Below are 14,651 nucleotides of genomic sequence, written 5' to 3'. Positions count from 1 at the left end.
ATTTGTTATATTTACACTACAAATGTTTTTTTCAACTGCACTGATACAGTGTTCAATTTCAACTAAATGGGATTCTATGCCTTAACTTCTAAAATATATACAACACATGCATACAACTTGTATTTACATACGTACGTAAATATACACAGTCATGGATACATTGTTCGCATACATGCATGTATGTATGTATATTGTAAGATACTCTATTGAATAAGCACACATTTTCGTACTTTGAATTTTAAAGATTCCTACTCCAAACAATTGTACAACGCTTATTACAAAACAAGTAAGAATTCCCTATTCGAGAGTACCCTACCTAAATATACCACGCACATGGTCCTACGCCACATAAAAATTTTATAAGCGAATTCCTGGACATCTGGGTGACAGATCGACTGGAGTGTTTATATTTATCAAAAATGTTATATTTGTAATACTAGGTCATTATTCCCCTTTTTCCTATATTTATGGTTGCTGGGTATGAACAAAATTTGCATTTTTCACAACAGACACTGCATACATTTTGGTACACATATATAGGTATGTATGTATGTATGAAGGTATATGTGTACACACACATGTGGGCCTCATCAATTTGCTACAGTTTTGGGCGTGTTTGCGTCCAAGATCTACATGTTTAATATTTTTATGTTTTTGTATGATTAATTGCTTTCACCCGGCGGCTTATGCGTATCAAGTGCAGGTGGAACAATTATAACGACTTCAAGGCAATAACTGCCTTAACTAAACTGCTTTTACGCATAAGTAAAGTCCGGTCACTTTCTGCATATGTTTTTAGTGATAACATAAACTTTTGCAGTTAAGTTTTAAGGAAAATCGGCGTTAGTTGCTTGTTTTAACTAACCAACAAGTCAACATTCTTTTTAGTCGGTGTTGGCTGGAGCGATCATTAGCCTCGAATTTGAATAAACGCTGTCAAGCTGAAAAAAAGCTCAATGCTGCGCATAACATACCAATTGAAATTTGGTATTTTGTATATCGATTACAGATTTCGATTAATCAGCAAGCGCTGCGGCAAAATTTATTTCTGTGAAGTTTTTATTCTAAGAGTAGTGAAAAGCTGCATAGTTTTTAAGAAAACGAAAACATCAATGGCAACAAAAGCGTCTTCAACTTTGCAAATGCTAGCCATTCGCTTGAGCAACATTAGGACCGTGGCAAGCACCAAACGTCTGAGGTAAGCGCCGTTGCAATGTACCGCATGTGTCTCTTTCTGTGACGTAATTATATTCAGTTGGACGCACGTTATCATGCTTTCTTTTTGTACCAAATCCCAGCAACTTACTGCGCCACTCCCAACCACAATTGTTGCGCGGATATAGCACAGAAAAGCAGCAGCAAACGGTGGGGGATGACACCGCAGCGGCGGAACAAAAAAAGACGCTATCTCCGGAAATCGAGCGGCTGACGCAAGAATTGGCGGCAGCAAAAGAACAAAACAGCGAACTTCTAGACAAATACAAGCGCGCGCTGGCTGATAGCGAGAATATGCGCACACGACTAAACAAACAAATTAACGATGCCAAAATCTTTGGCATACAAAGCTTTTGTAAGGATCTACTTGAAGTCGCCGATACACTAGGTCATGCAACTCAAGCAGTACCTAAGGAAAAAGTATGTTATATTTAGCTTATATCCGTAGCATATCCTTCCAACTCAATGCTTTTGGTTCACATACTTAGCTTAACGGCAATGCTGATCTGAAGAACTTATTCGAGGGACTAACCATGACACGCGCAGCGCTTCTACAGGTGTTCAAGCGTCATGGTTTAGAGCCTATAGATCCCATCAATCAGAAATTTGATCCAAATATGCACGAGGCATTGTTTCAAAAGGACGACGCTACAGTCGAGGCCAATACAGTTGTGGAGGTTACTAAACTCGGTTACAAACTGCAGGAACGTTGCATACGCCCCGCTCTAGTTGGCGTGTCGAAATGCTGATAGCAGTTATGCAAGCGGAAATCCTATGCTATGTACTTGCTGAAAACACTCCATTTACATAGCATACCTTACATTATTTGCAAATTTGTCTCAAGTGCAAAATTCATGTACGTTACTTGGTAAATACATATAAGTTCCCCTATGTACAGGGAATTTTCTAAGAGTTGGCAAAATTAAAGTTCACTACTAATTATAGCCAGCGATTCCCTAGTTTTTAAGTGCTATTAGGCCCTTCAGTGTACAACACATTTTCACCACAGACGTTGTCGCTGGATGGCGAATTTAAGAGCTTTAAAGTTATTAAACTATTTGGTTTGTTTTCAAATTGTGATGTGTTTGAATTTGGTAGGTAATACCCATACTAATTAATTGTGTAATACATAACAAATGAATAGCATTTATTTTTATCATATCAACATGAGATTGCTAAAAAAAAAATACCGAAGAAAGCTGCGTGTATTTTGATCGCATAAATCAATGTAAATAAATGCCTATATAATGAAATTTCTAAAAAGGTAAACGTATTTAGGTAATAATGCAGGTACCTACTGACGGTCTCGGCGAAAATTCAAAGGAAACTGAGATTTTCTAAGACACAGCAGGTAGAAAATCGTCATCTATGAACTCGAACATTCGTGGAAAGAAAATAAAGAAAATTCCACGAAGCTAGGGCGACACACGAATAGTAAAGCAAATAGTTTTTACAAGGCTTTTTGGAATATGGGATCAGTGATATTTTATTAGTTGTTCATTAAACGTCGAATCGAGCAGAATGTTCGCCCGGTTACTGAAATTCGTCTTGCAGTTGGCCTTGCTGCAGTGCATTAACGGACGTTTGTCCCATGGGCCAAAGTTCTACGGGCAACACAGTGAAATAATTGCAGACACTGACAAGCCTAGGTTGAATTCAAAGCTTCAAAATGCACTTTATTACAATATACCCGTCTATAAACTTATCAATCCAAGCACGGGTAACCCAACAGCGAAAACAACAGCACCGATGGTAGTCGACGAGTATCCCAGTGATTTGCTCCATATTGCACGCACTAGGCTGGGCCTAAAGCGCATGGATCAGCTGCCCAGCATCAGTGAGCTTGGTAAGCTGCTGGGCACGGGCAACGCCGACGAAACCATAAAATACGTTCGCATTCTGATGTCTAATGATCAGGGAATAGAACTGATGAAGACTTACTTGGAATCGTTTGACTACGAGCTAACCGCCAACGATAACACGCCTCGAGAGAAAAACAGCGAAAATGACAATGTTGATAACAATGCAGATATAGATGTTGACTACGATGAGACGACCTCCAAGCTAAATATACCAACAAAAATGAAGCCATCAAAGTCGGAATTGGAGCAGGGTAGTTCAATGCAGAGGCTAAATGAATTTATGAAACAATACAGTTTGTGGTCGGGTAGTAGTACAACACTTAGACCTTTGTCGTACAAGCGTGTGTTGATGCCACCAGTTCAGCCAACTCAGCAGAGACATGGGACAGCTATGCGTCCCGTACTCGTACGACAGCCATTACCTTATCACTTTCCCATTCCATTACGCTCCGTATTGATGTCGCAACCCGTGAAGTCTACGTCTATTTCAACTTTAACCAACAACACCACGAATTCAAATCGATCCACACACGACTTAAGGCCGCCGCACCTAAACACACCTAAACAGACAAGGATGCCATCACCCGATCAAGTGGCGCCGCATGTTCAGCAGCTCGCGCAGATGGCCAACATTTCGCCCCAGGTACTGGACCAGTTTCTGCAGCAACAGCCCAAGCTGGCCGAGTTGGCCAAACGTCTCAGTCGACTACCCCTGGTTCAGCAGCATAGCCAAACTATTGACTCACAGTTACTTCTGGCCGTAAAAACAGCCCTGTTTCAAGATGAAAATTTGAAGAGTTTGCTCGGAGCATCGCAGACATTAGCATAAACGCAGCTCCCATTATAATAAGCCATAATCTAACGTATAAATATAGTCTGTAATGTTACTCTTAATAAAAATACATATAACCCTATTTTAAAACTTGTGGCGACACCTCAAAACGCAAAGGCCGTAGAGTTTATCGGCCAATGCATTATTAAATGTCGTCTGCTTATTCTAGCGTTGCCTTGCATAACTGTCGCCTACTAATCTATCGGCGACAATTTACTGTTGAACGCATAACTACTAACTTAATGGTTGTTCAACTTAAACATGAATGTGTGTTTAACAATTTAATAAGAGTGTTGCACCAGGAATTAGTGCAGCACTTTGGTAAGATTGTTAAATTACTCTTTGTCCATGAAAAATAGCACCCGGAAGATTTGGTTACTAATCTAACGAGCGTGCATTGGACAGCAAATCATTCCAGCATAGTTTTATAAAATAAATTTCAACTTAATTGTTGTTCAACTTAAGCGTGAATGTGTGTTTAACAATTTATTGAAAATGGTGCACCAGGAATTAGTGCAGCACTTTGGTAAGATTGTAAATTTACTCTTTGTCCATGAAAAATAGCACCCGAAAGATTTGGTTATTAAACTAACGAGCGTGCATTGGACAGCAAATCAGTCCAGCATAAAAATTACGTAAAATGAATTGTTATCTCTAAACACAACCGCGTGGTCGCCGTGAAAAATGTAAATTAAATCATTTATGTTATATTACAGCGTCTACACCTTAACATATGTCTGAAATAACGCCAGTTAATGAAACTTATCGATAAAATCGATAGTAAATGTAAGCTGTTATTGAATTTACCAATTATCAACACTGTTTATAATTCCGCTAACACAAAAATTGTTTATACACATTGTGATGGAAGATATGGACGTGTGCCGAGTTTGTATGGCTAGAGAAAGTGCCCATTCTGTAAAATTAATTAATATATTTGAGTGGAGCCCTGAAGTTGCAGTAATGGAAGACGAGATAGGGATAGGCAGTACTAGACTTGATGACATACTTAACGAATGCACCAACTGCGAAGTCAAGCTTGAAGATGAACTACCAAAAAAAATTTGCATGCGCTGCGTTATAGACGCCCAGCAAGCATTTAAGTTTAGGCGTTTGTGCAATCACACTTACCATTTCTTTTGCCAGCTTCTTAGTGAGCGGCGAAACACTAGCGCAGAAATGGGTAAGAATGAACGCTCGGCGACAATAAGGAGACAAATATCCAGTACCGGTGAGGTACTTGCCACAACCATTGAAGATAGACTCAAAAGCATGGAAACGCGTTGCTTAAAGATGGAGGAAGATGACGGTAAAGAAACCAACGTCAATTTAAGAACACGAGATCGACTTGATATCCGCAAAATGGATTTGGGATCCATCAAGATAGAGAATGAATTGAGAAGCAAGACCATAGAAAACCAGGACACCCAGCAAGGGGAACTGAAGTACGAATTGTGCAAATACACCTAACTATTGACTTTATTATTTTATCTGGTTATATGTCCCACAGTTGCATGGATGAGAATGGCGGCAAAGACATGCCAAGTAGTATCGATCGTCCATATAAATGCCCTCACTGCCCAAAGGCCTTTGCTCAAAACCAACATCTCAAGAGACACATATCTGGACACATGGGTAAACGCCCATATAAGTGTCCCCACTGTCCAAAGGACTTTGCCCAGAGTCACCATCTTAAGCGACACGTCTGCACTCACACAGGTCAACCTTTTAAGTGCCCACACTGTTCAAAGGCCTTTTCTTTAAATCATCTTCTGGCCGAGCACATACGTGTGCATACCGGCGAACGACCATTTAAATGCCCGCATTGTCCGAAATCATTTACCCAAAATCCCTATCTTACGGCGCATATTCGCAGACACAAGGGCGAACGGCCATATCAGTGTCCCCAATGTTCAAAGGCTTTTGGATTAAACCACATACTCCAAACACATATCCGCGGACACAAAGGAGAACGTCCTCACCAATGCGCTCACTGTTTGAAGGCATTCACCCAGAAATGCAATCTGAAAATACACCAACGGCGATGTACAGCAACGGGAGTAAATCATACTAACATAATTGAGAATTTAAGTAACTGTCCTACTGAAACTTTATAAGTATAATGAATAATTCATTCATCAAAACTGTGTTGAATAATAATTTGTCGTCCGTAGCAAGATAATTGAAGAAGCGGTTTAAAGACACTTGTTTTAAAAATACGTCGGTGGTTTTATTATGGTATCGAAAATTGAAATCAAAAATACCAACAATATCGATATATCGACCACATATCAACAAATCTGGCAGGGTTGCTTCTGAATAAACTAAGGCAGAACATACACGTCGTAAACGTCACCAAAAACGTAGTCGAAAACAAATTATTGACAAATTTCGTATTATTAAAATGTTTAATTAAACGTACACATTTGGCGCGTGTATGTGTGTATGAGCGTGTATGTGAGCTTTGCTGGGTCTAAGTGGCAGTAAAACATATGTATGTACATATGTGAGAAAAGAACTGCAGCAGCGGGGTTTTCAACAATTTGTTCGTTGCGTGCCAAATTCTAAAAGGTGGAAGCCAATAAGGTGCAATTATTGAATCTGGACACAATGTCACTGCCAGGCAACGGTATTTATGTGGTGCGCGGTGAAATGGCCACACTCATGACAGCCATGAGACGTGGTACGCGTTGGAATGCAACAACCTACGTGGTAAGTTCCTGACATATCTATATATATATATATATGTATATACAAAGAACATTGGCAACTTAATAATATTGCAGGATGATGAAAAGGACGCCTTGCTGAAACTGTTCATCGATCTGAAGCAGGTGCTGAACCGCATTGAGGATTTACGTTTGATTGAACCGAATGTGTTTTTGGCCCCCTTTTTGGAGGTAATTCGCACAGCGGAGACTACAGGACCATTAACGAGTCTCGCTTTAGCCTCGGTCACCAAATTCTTGTCATATGGCCTGATTGGTAAGAAAAATATTTTAATTACAATTTTTCAATAATTTAAATTTGGACTACTTCAGTATTTTATTTATGATAAAATAAAATAATAATAAACACTTTCGATAAGTCAAATTTTCATTCATTCTAATAATTAAACACGTTTCTGCAATTTAGATCCCACAACACCAAATCTGGCTGTGATTGTAGAGAAGATTGCGTATGCTGTCACGCATGCCCGCTTTATGGGCACTGATCAGTCCTCGGATAGTGTGACATTTATGCGTTTCATCGAAGTATTACATGCTCTGATCCGTAGTCCAGAGGGAGTCGCCGTTAGCAATGAGTCAATGTGTGAGGTGATGCTCAGCTGTTTTAAAATCTGCTTTGAGCCGCGCCTTAGCGAATTGCTACGCCGCTCCGCAGAGCAATCACTGAAAGACATGGTGTTGCTGTTCTTCATGCGCCTACCACAGTTTACGGAAGACTGCGGCGACACTGTACTGCAGAAGCGCTTTACTATTTATGAAGCCGCTGGTGCATCCACAGAGAAAAATAAGTCCAAGACACAGTCGGCTTTAGCTGTGCAACGCAAGTCATCTACAACCGAGGAGCCGCCCCAAACGCCGCAGAGCACGCTAGTGGTGCCCACTCATTTGAAGGCGCCCATACTTGCTACGACTCCTGCTTCTCCAGTAGGCAATATTCTTGATATGCAGGGCAAGATCGCGCAAACTCCCACCACAACAACAGCTGTTAACCATGCTGGCGATCCTGGTAATGTAAGCAATGCTCAAATAGATGTGCCATCAATACAGGTGGACATCACAAAACCTGAGGAGCCAACTGATGGCGAAGAGGAGCCTACACTGGGCACGACTACCGCACTAATTGATGCCAACAGCAGCGAATACATCAATTCGGTAGGCGTGCGATTTACCCAGCAATCGTCTACGCAGAATACAGCCGATTTGTCAGCAACACTCACGCCGTATGGGCTACCCTTTATTCAGGAACTGTTCCGGTTTCTTATCATACTATGCAATCCGCTGGATAAACAAAACTCGGACAGCATGATGCATACTGGTCTGAGTCTGCTTACCGTTGCCTTTGAGGTGGCTGCCGATAACATTGGAAAATATGAGGCACTGTTAGACCTGGTCAAAGATGATTTGTGTAGAAACCTAATATCGGTGAGTTAACCATGAATAACAAATCTAGGACTTTGCATATATCTGGCAAAATATTCACAATTATTTTATATTAATAATAACTTTTCTCTTCAATAGCTCCTTAGCTCAGAGCGCCTCAGCATCTTTGCTGCTGATTTGCAACTTTGCTTTTTACTTTTTGAATCGCTGCGCGGACACCTAAAGTTTCAGCTGGAGTGCTATCTTAAGAAATTAAGCGAAATTATAGCGAGTGATAATCCGAAAACTCCTTACGAGATGCGCGAACTGGCGCTAGACAATCTGTTACAGCTGTGGCGTATTCCCGGCTTTGTCACCGAACTCTACATCAATTACGACTGCGATCTGTACTGTACGGACATGTTCGAGAGTCTTACTAATATGCTGAGCAAGTACACGCTCTCGGCCACTAATGCAGTCTACAGCACGCACATCATCTCCATGGATACCCTGATCAGTGTCATCGATTGCATCGAATATAATTGTGCTGCTGCGAAAAGCAACAACAGCGCTAACAACGCTCTTGCGCAGACTCCTACGACAGGTGTTGTTGGCAGCCGTCATTCGCGTCATAACAGCGGTCTTGAGGGCATAGTAATTGACAATGGAGAGGAGCATGTAGAAAACATAGCGAGCTTTATCAACAATAGCTCACACCGTTTACGACTACAATCAGGAGGCGAGGGTGGCAATATTACAAGTGAACAGCTGGCCAGCGTTAAGGAAAAGAAGCGTCTATTGTCCAAGGGAACGGAGTGGTTTAATCAGCGACCCGACAAAGGCATTCAGTACCTGCAAGAGCATGGCATTCTAAATGCTAAGCTTGATCCCATGCAAGTAGCACTTTTCCTGCGCGAGAATCCAGGGCTGGACAAGAAAATGATTGGGGAATACATCTCCAAAAAGAAAAACGTGGACTCTAAAATTCTTATCAATTTTGTGGACTCTTTTGACTTCACTGGGCTTCGCGTTGATCAAGCTCTGCGTCTCTACTTGGAGACTTTCCGCTTACCTGGTGAGGCTCCGTTGATATTCCTCGTCTTGGAGCACTTTTCAGATCATTGGCATGTGAGTATACTTTACAAATATATTTTTTATTTTATGGACTTATTTTTTTTTGTAATTGGAAGGACACACAACTAGTGGTTCCAGGTTTTTAAATTACTTGACCTAGCTATGTTTAGAGAGACGTACAAATACTTTTCATGATAAAACTATAACATTTTCTAAGTTTGATTATGTGTCGTCTATTCAACAACTTTTATGAACTGTGACTTGGTTTACAGAATCAAAACAAGGAGCCCTTTGCCAATACAGATGCCGCCTTCCGTTTGGCCTATGCCATCATCATGCTAAACATGGATCAGCACAATTCAAATGCTAAGCGTCTTAATGTACCTATGACCCTAGAGGACTTTACAAAGAATTTACGAGGCTTAAATGGTGGACAGGATTTTGATCAGGAAATGCTAGCGCAGATCTTTAATGGCATCAAGTGAGCAGAAGTTCAACGTTAATTCAAATATTATTCTATTTACTATTTATTTCCTCAGAAACGAAGAGATTGTTATGCCGGCCGAGCAGACTGGTCTCGTCCGAGAAAATTATTTGTGGAAGATGTTGTTGCGTCGTGGCGCTACCCACGACGGTTACTTTCACTACGTAAACGATGCTGCCTACGATGTACAAATCTTCAATATTGTATGGGGCGCCTCACTAAGTGCCCTCAGCTTTATGTTTGACAAGAGCACCGAGACGGGCTATCAGCGAACACTAGCAGGTAAAAAATACCCGGCAAATATATAGTGGACAATTCACTGAAATGTTCTAAAACGTACTTTTTGCAGGATTTAGTAAATCGGCAGCTATATCGGCCCATTATAATCTACATGCGGACTTTGATGCGCTTATATTGACCCTGTGCAAATTCACAACTTTGTTGAGCAGCGTAGAGCAACATGAGCCAGTGCCAGCCAACAATGAAATCCAACTGGCAGTTAATTTTGGTCTAAATGCTAAGGCGCAAGCGGCAATGCGAACTGTGTTTCTCCTAGTACACGGCTATGGTGACAGTCTGCGCGACAGCTGGAAGCACATTTTGGATCTGTTTCTTCAGCTGTTTCGTCTAAAACTTCTACCCAAAACGCTTATCGAAGTAGAGGATTTCTGCGAGCCTAATGGTAAGGCTATGTTGATATTGGAGAAACCCCGAGAGAAGCAGGAGTCGGGTCTGTTCTCCAGCCTCTACTCTTTTATCAGCTCTGAAGGCCAGCGTGAGCCAACCTATGAAGAGCAGGACTTTATTAAACATGGCCGGAAGTGCATTAAGGAGTGTCAGCTAGAGCAAATGCTGCAGGAGTCAAAATTTGTGCAGCTGGAGTCGTTAAAGGAGCTTCTTAGATGCGTACTGTCTCTATTGAAGGTACCAGAAACACATAAATCCTCTGCTCAGCCCTATGCAGAAGATATAACCGTATTTTGGATGGAGTTTCTTGTAAAAATTGTGGTTCATAATCGGGATCGCATGATTCCTCTGTGGCCAGCTGTGCGTGATCAAATGTTCCATCTACTGCATGCCAGTGCTCAGAACGGCTATGATTATTTACTTAATCGTTGCATTGTGGCTGTGCTGAAGCTAGCCATCTATCTGATGCGCAATGAGGAGCTGTGCCCCGTTGTGCTGCAGTCGCTCAAGAAGCTGTTATCACTGCAGCCGGCACTGCTATTGCGGATCTCGAAGCAAATTTCAATTGGCATCTACGAGCTGCTTAAGACCTCTGCCCAAAACATTCATTCAGAGCAAGACTGGCAGATTATTTTTAATTTGTTGGAGTGTGTCGGCGCTGGAGCTGTTCCGCCTAACTTTGAAGTTGGACTGCAATTACCACTTCCGCCCAATGGAAACGTCACATCAGATGGCGCGTTAAGTAGCGAAGACGATGTAGCTGCGTCTCTCGAGCGCGGATATACATCTGACTCGGAATTGAGTAAATCGGCGAGTGCAGCACCCCCCACGTCAAGTCCCAGCACTGAGAACTGGATACTGGTTGGCAAGGATAGCGAGTTGACCACAGCATCTCGGTATGTTTTACTTTTACTCATCCTTTTACCCGTATGTTTAAAATTTTTAATTTTTTTTATAGGCCGCAGTCGCCACCCAGTTCCGTCGCACCTGTAAGCACACTGATGTTTAACTGCCAGCTACTAGACCATGCGCCCTTTGCGCTGTTTAAGTGCTGGGATTCTCTTGCTTTCATCGTGCGCAGTGTGGCTCACATCACGCCATACAACTTTGAGGCTTGTGTGCGTTGCATTCGGATCTTTGTGGAAGCGTGCAGAGATGGTGGCATACACCAGCGTCGAAAATTTGAAGTCAATGTCAAAAAACGTAACTTAAAAAAGCGGCAGGAAAGCAGACGTGAACCAGGTGTTGTTAAGTCTACGTCCACTGGTAACCTAAATTCGATGGTTGGCGATATCGGCGAAAATCATCCTCCAAATGCTGCGGAACAGGAAGATTTGGCACAGCGCTACGAACAGTTGTCGATTCAGTTACTGGACCTCATGTACACATTGTACACGCGCACCGCACAGATCTTTCGCTGGTGGGCTGAAGAGGGTTGCACGGTGCCACAATCGGCGGCGCTGTGGACGTCCGGTTGGTGTCCGCTGCTGCAGGGTATCGCAAGGCTTGCCATGGATCGCCGGCGTGAGGTGCGCACGCATGCAATATCCTGTCTCCAGCAACGTGCGTTGTTGGTGCATGATTTACAGACGCTGTCGGGCGCTGAATGGTGCTCCTGCTTCCAGCATGTCCTGTTCCCGCTACTGAATGAACTATTGCCGGACAGCGTTGCTAACAGTCAGCTGGAAGGCTCTCTGTTGGAGGAGTCACGCATACGCACCGCCACTATTATGTCCAAAATGTTTTTACAGCACCTGACGACGCTTATTGAGTTAGGAGCAACCTTCAACGAGCTGTGGCTCGACATATTGGACTACATTGAAAGATTCATGAAGGTGGGCTCTGACACGCTCTCAGAACAGATGCAGGAGATTCTTAAAAACATGCTACTGGTGATGCACTCTGTGCGCGTGTTTCATAATCAGGACGGTACACTTCAGCAAGCTTTATGGGATCTTACATGGCGGCGCATTGGCGAGTTTCTGCCAAATCTGAAAACGGAGCTGTTTCACGATGAAGGTGCGTCGGGTGTTTAGTCGAATGTCAAGCCAAGCCTTAAGGGGCCACCCCGTTTTAATTTCCGGTACCTGTCCGCCTGCAGATTTGGTCTCGCCAGCCATTTCGCTGGACATAACAAAAATCACTTATGAACATTCCATGTCATTGCCCTTGCCGGTGCGCAGCTACGACCTGGCAACGTTCTCGACGGCCACAGCCAAAAGTGTCGGTTTTACCAATGTTCCAGTGCAAATTAAGAGGCAGAAGAAACCCTGGGCCCGTTTTCGTTTTAAGTTTAAGTTGCTGAAGGGTTTGGCCAAGAAGATGAAATGAAATGTTATTTAGTTTGTGCCTTTAGATTGATGTTTTAGTTCCTAATTTATTTAGTTATCAATTAATTTAAATCTCTTAACTGCTCGTTTTGCAGGCAAAAGAGCCCAAACATTGACAAACACTGCAACCGATCAACAGATGTTGTCTGCGGCCGTTCTGCCTAGCCAAGTACAGCAGCACACGGAGCCGAGTTTCAATACTGTTGCCGATATTGCTGCTCTTGTGCCTGGTGTTGTTGCCACACCCTCGTTGGTCTCACCTGTTGAATCGCCACGACGCAGCATCATTCTTCAGCCGCCACCGACGGAGGCACTGCAACAAGCGCCCAGCTTTACATTTGCTCAGGTAAACTTGTCTCTGCCCTTAATATTGTTTCCTACTTATCTTAACTTTGCATGCTCCCGATATAGCCGATATTGGTTCCTCCGCAACAGCCTGCAGAACTGGAGTCTCTCATTAACAATAACACATTACTGCCCGATCTGATCAATGAGGCAGCTGCAGCGGCTGGAGCTCACACCAATACGTACACAACACCCGTTTACAGTGCGGAAGTGCCCATTTCTACGCCCATCGTCAGCAGTAATAGCTACGCTATTGAGCTGCCAGCTACGCCGCCAAATTCAGTCGAGCATCAGCAGGCCCTGCATCAGCAATTCCAATATCAGCAGTACCAGACGCAGCAGACACATACACATACACCAAGTAATGTACCCCTTAGCCATCTCTTGGCTTCTAATGCATATCCATCGCTGCCCAAGATGCCGAACGCATCCATTGTGCACAGCTTCGCACCAGTCTACGAGGCGCCAGAAGTACATACTGGCAATGCTTCTGACATTTATGAGGAATACGTGCAGAACCCCTATAATATAACTTTACAGCAGGCGCCGCAGGATCAACAACCACAGCAACAGTCTGCTGAGAGTGTATTTCCAGCTGTTGCCACGCCCGCAAACTACTTTAATGCCAATGTCGATCCCAGCACCATACCGCCCGGCTCTGAACTGCTCTATGGGCAGCAATGAGCAGCCAATGTGAAGATAGCTTTTAAAGCTTTTGTTTCAGATGGAAAATCCCGTATTTGTTTTCAGTAATTTTAGGCGTTTTATTTTGTGTATTTTTTGAAAAGAAAACTTGCAGTTATATAAAACTTCTTGTAATACAATTTATATTTTTTTTTTACACATTCCGCGGGTGTGCATGGTTGATTTCTAAATGTGAGTTCATTGTAAGAGCATACCACAGTTTCACTAATTCGAACGCAATTCGACGTATAGATGCAAAATGATAAAGCTTTATGCCACTGTTTTAATTACGAGGAATAGTCTATTATAATTAGAAAAATATTTATATGAAAATATCGTATGTATGTTATGCAAAACGGCAATTGTAAATATCAAAACCCTAAATATACAACTAATAATGCATATGCTAAATAAAACTAGTTTTAACAAATAATAGCTACTTTTCTGCGATTTTTTAGTACTTGCACGAGATGCGCAGTGCAGACTCCAATAAAGTAAAAATGAATTCAAATTTATAAAATAAGCCTCGACTCGGTGACAGTGAATTACATCACTGCCGTGACCAGGATTCGAACCTGGGTTACCACGGCCACAACGTGGGGTCCTAACCACTAGACGATCACGGCTACGTCTGGCTGTTGAAAGCCGTTGTCCAAATAACTAAACAAATCCAAAACATACAAACTTTTTTTTTTCAAGTTTTAATGTTTAATATCTTTCTATAAATTATAACTAGTATTTTTTCTTTTTAACATTATTATTGTTTTTATTTCAAATCTGCCCGCTTTTTGGGATATAATTACATTTCTTTTGGTAAAAAAAAAGTATTGCATGTATCTTTGTGTCTGTTAAGTGTAGGGAAGGGGTGGAGATAGACTAGTCTAGTCTTTGGGGAAGGTCAAGTAGATTTGAATACATTCAACAAGCCTCGAGTGATAAGTTAAATATTATTTAACTAGATAAAGTTCACAGAGTTTTCTTTAATTTAAGCAACAAAAATATATTACTACATCCACTGAACAACGCTTTGCCAAAAACGGAAGAGAAAGA

At 42.1% G+C, this 14,651-nt stretch overlaps 4 protein-coding genes and 1 non-coding gene across 6 annotated transcripts; 4 read left to right on the top strand and 1 right to left on the bottom strand.

Moving 5' to 3' along the window:
* The first annotated feature begins 1,008 nt into the window (after positions 1 to 1,008).
* On the top strand, positions 1,009 to 2,289 carry Roe1 (grpE protein homolog, mitochondrial Roe1). Its single transcript, XM_064679990.1, has 3 exons — positions 1,009 to 1,198; positions 1,299 to 1,635; positions 1,704 to 2,289. The coding sequence occupies exons 1-3, from the start codon at positions 1,113 to 1,115 to the stop codon at positions 1,962 to 1,964; spliced, it is 684 nt and encodes a 227-aa protein (XP_064536060.1). The 5' UTR covers positions 1,009 to 1,112; the 3' UTR covers positions 1,965 to 2,289.
* Positions 2,290 to 2,698: 409 nt separating this feature from the next.
* Positions 2,699 to 3,987, top strand: link. Its single transcript, XM_064679989.1, has one exon. The coding sequence runs from the start codon at positions 2,737 to 2,739 to the stop codon at positions 3,904 to 3,906; it is 1,170 nt and encodes a 389-aa protein (XP_064536059.1). The 5' UTR covers positions 2,699 to 2,736; the 3' UTR covers positions 3,907 to 3,987.
* A 725-nt stretch (positions 3,988 to 4,712) lies between these two features.
* LOC135426811 (zinc finger protein 160-like) lies at positions 4,713 to 6,053 on the top strand. The gene is made up of 2 exons (XM_064680106.1): positions 4,713 to 5,354; positions 5,420 to 6,053. Exons 1-2 carry the CDS (start codon positions 4,774 to 4,776, stop codon positions 6,024 to 6,026), a joined length of 1,188 nt encoding a protein of 395 aa, XP_064536176.1. The 5' UTR covers positions 4,713 to 4,773; the 3' UTR covers positions 6,027 to 6,053.
* Positions 6,054 to 6,238: 185 nt separating this feature from the next.
* garz (Sec7 domain-containing protein garz) lies at positions 6,239 to 13,741 on the top strand. Of its 2 annotated transcripts, XM_064680104.1 has the most exons (10): positions 6,240 to 6,621; positions 6,696 to 6,894; positions 7,045 to 8,060; positions 8,157 to 9,125; positions 9,344 to 9,552; positions 9,611 to 9,837; positions 9,905 to 11,138; positions 11,201 to 12,261; positions 12,668 to 12,918; positions 12,984 to 13,741. In XM_064680104.1, the coding sequence occupies exons 1-10, from the start codon at positions 6,520 to 6,522 to the stop codon at positions 13,599 to 13,601; spliced, it is 5,886 nt and encodes a 1,961-aa protein (XP_064536174.1). In that variant the 5' UTR covers positions 6,240 to 6,519; the 3' UTR covers positions 13,602 to 13,741. The 2 variants fall into 2 exon arrangements, with proteins under 2 accessions (XP_064536175.1, XP_064536174.1); XM_064680105.1 differs by lacking the exons at positions 12,668 to 12,918; positions 12,984 to 13,741 and adding an exon at positions 12,344 to 12,638 and having other exon boundaries at positions 6,239 to 6,621.
* A 414-nt stretch (positions 13,742 to 14,155) lies between these two features.
* On the bottom strand, positions 14,156 to 14,227 carry TRNAH-GUG (transfer RNA histidin (anticodon GUG)). The gene has a single exon. It is a non-coding gene; the product is annotated as a tRNA-His (tRNA).
* Positions 14,228 to 14,651: the final 424 nt, after the last annotated feature.

Source organism: Drosophila montana, unplaced genomic scaffold (genome assembly GCF_035044405.1).
Source record: "Drosophila montana isolate Dmon_TW-CO22-7 unplaced genomic scaffold, ASM3504440v1 contig_2081_1, whole genome shotgun sequence".
NCBI classification, from domain to species: Eukaryota; Metazoa; Arthropoda; class Insecta; order Diptera; family Drosophilidae; genus Drosophila; species Drosophila montana.
Note: the sequence above shows the minus strand (reverse complement) of the source record. Positions and strands in the feature narration are given on the sequence as shown.

Coding starts and splice junctions, on each gene's coding strand:
- Roe1 (XM_064679990.1), top strand. CDS start 1,113: ATGGCAACAAAAGCGTCTTCAACTTTGCAAATGCTAGCCATTCGCTTG. Junction 1,199..1,298: donor GCAAGCACCAAACGTCTGAG/GTAAGCGCCGTT, acceptor ACCAAATCCCAG/CAACTTACTGCGCCACTCCC. Junction 1,636..1,703: donor AAGCAGTACCTAAGGAAAAA/GTATGTTATATT, acceptor TCACATACTTAG/CTTAACGGCAATGCTGATCT.
- link (XM_064679989.1), top strand. CDS start 2,737: ATGTTCGCCCGGTTACTGAAATTCGTCTTGCAGTTGGCCTTGCTGCAG.
- LOC135426811 (XM_064680106.1), top strand. CDS start 4,774: ATGGAAGATATGGACGTGTGCCGAGTTTGTATGGCTAGAGAAAGTGCC. Junction 5,355..5,419: donor ACCCAGCAAGGGGAACTGAA/GTACGAATTGTG, acceptor TATGTCCCACAG/TTGCATGGATGAGAATGGCG.
- garz (XM_064680104.1), top strand. CDS start 6,520: ATGTCACTGCCAGGCAACGGTATTTATGTGGTGCGCGGTGAAATGGCC. Junction 8,061..8,156: donor TGTGTAGAAACCTAATATCG/GTGAGTTAACCA, acceptor TCTCTTCAATAG/CTCCTTAGCTCAGAGCGCCT. Junction 9,553..9,610: donor CAGATCTTTAATGGCATCAA/GTGAGCAGAAGT, acceptor TTATTTCCTCAG/AAACGAAGAGATTGTTATGC.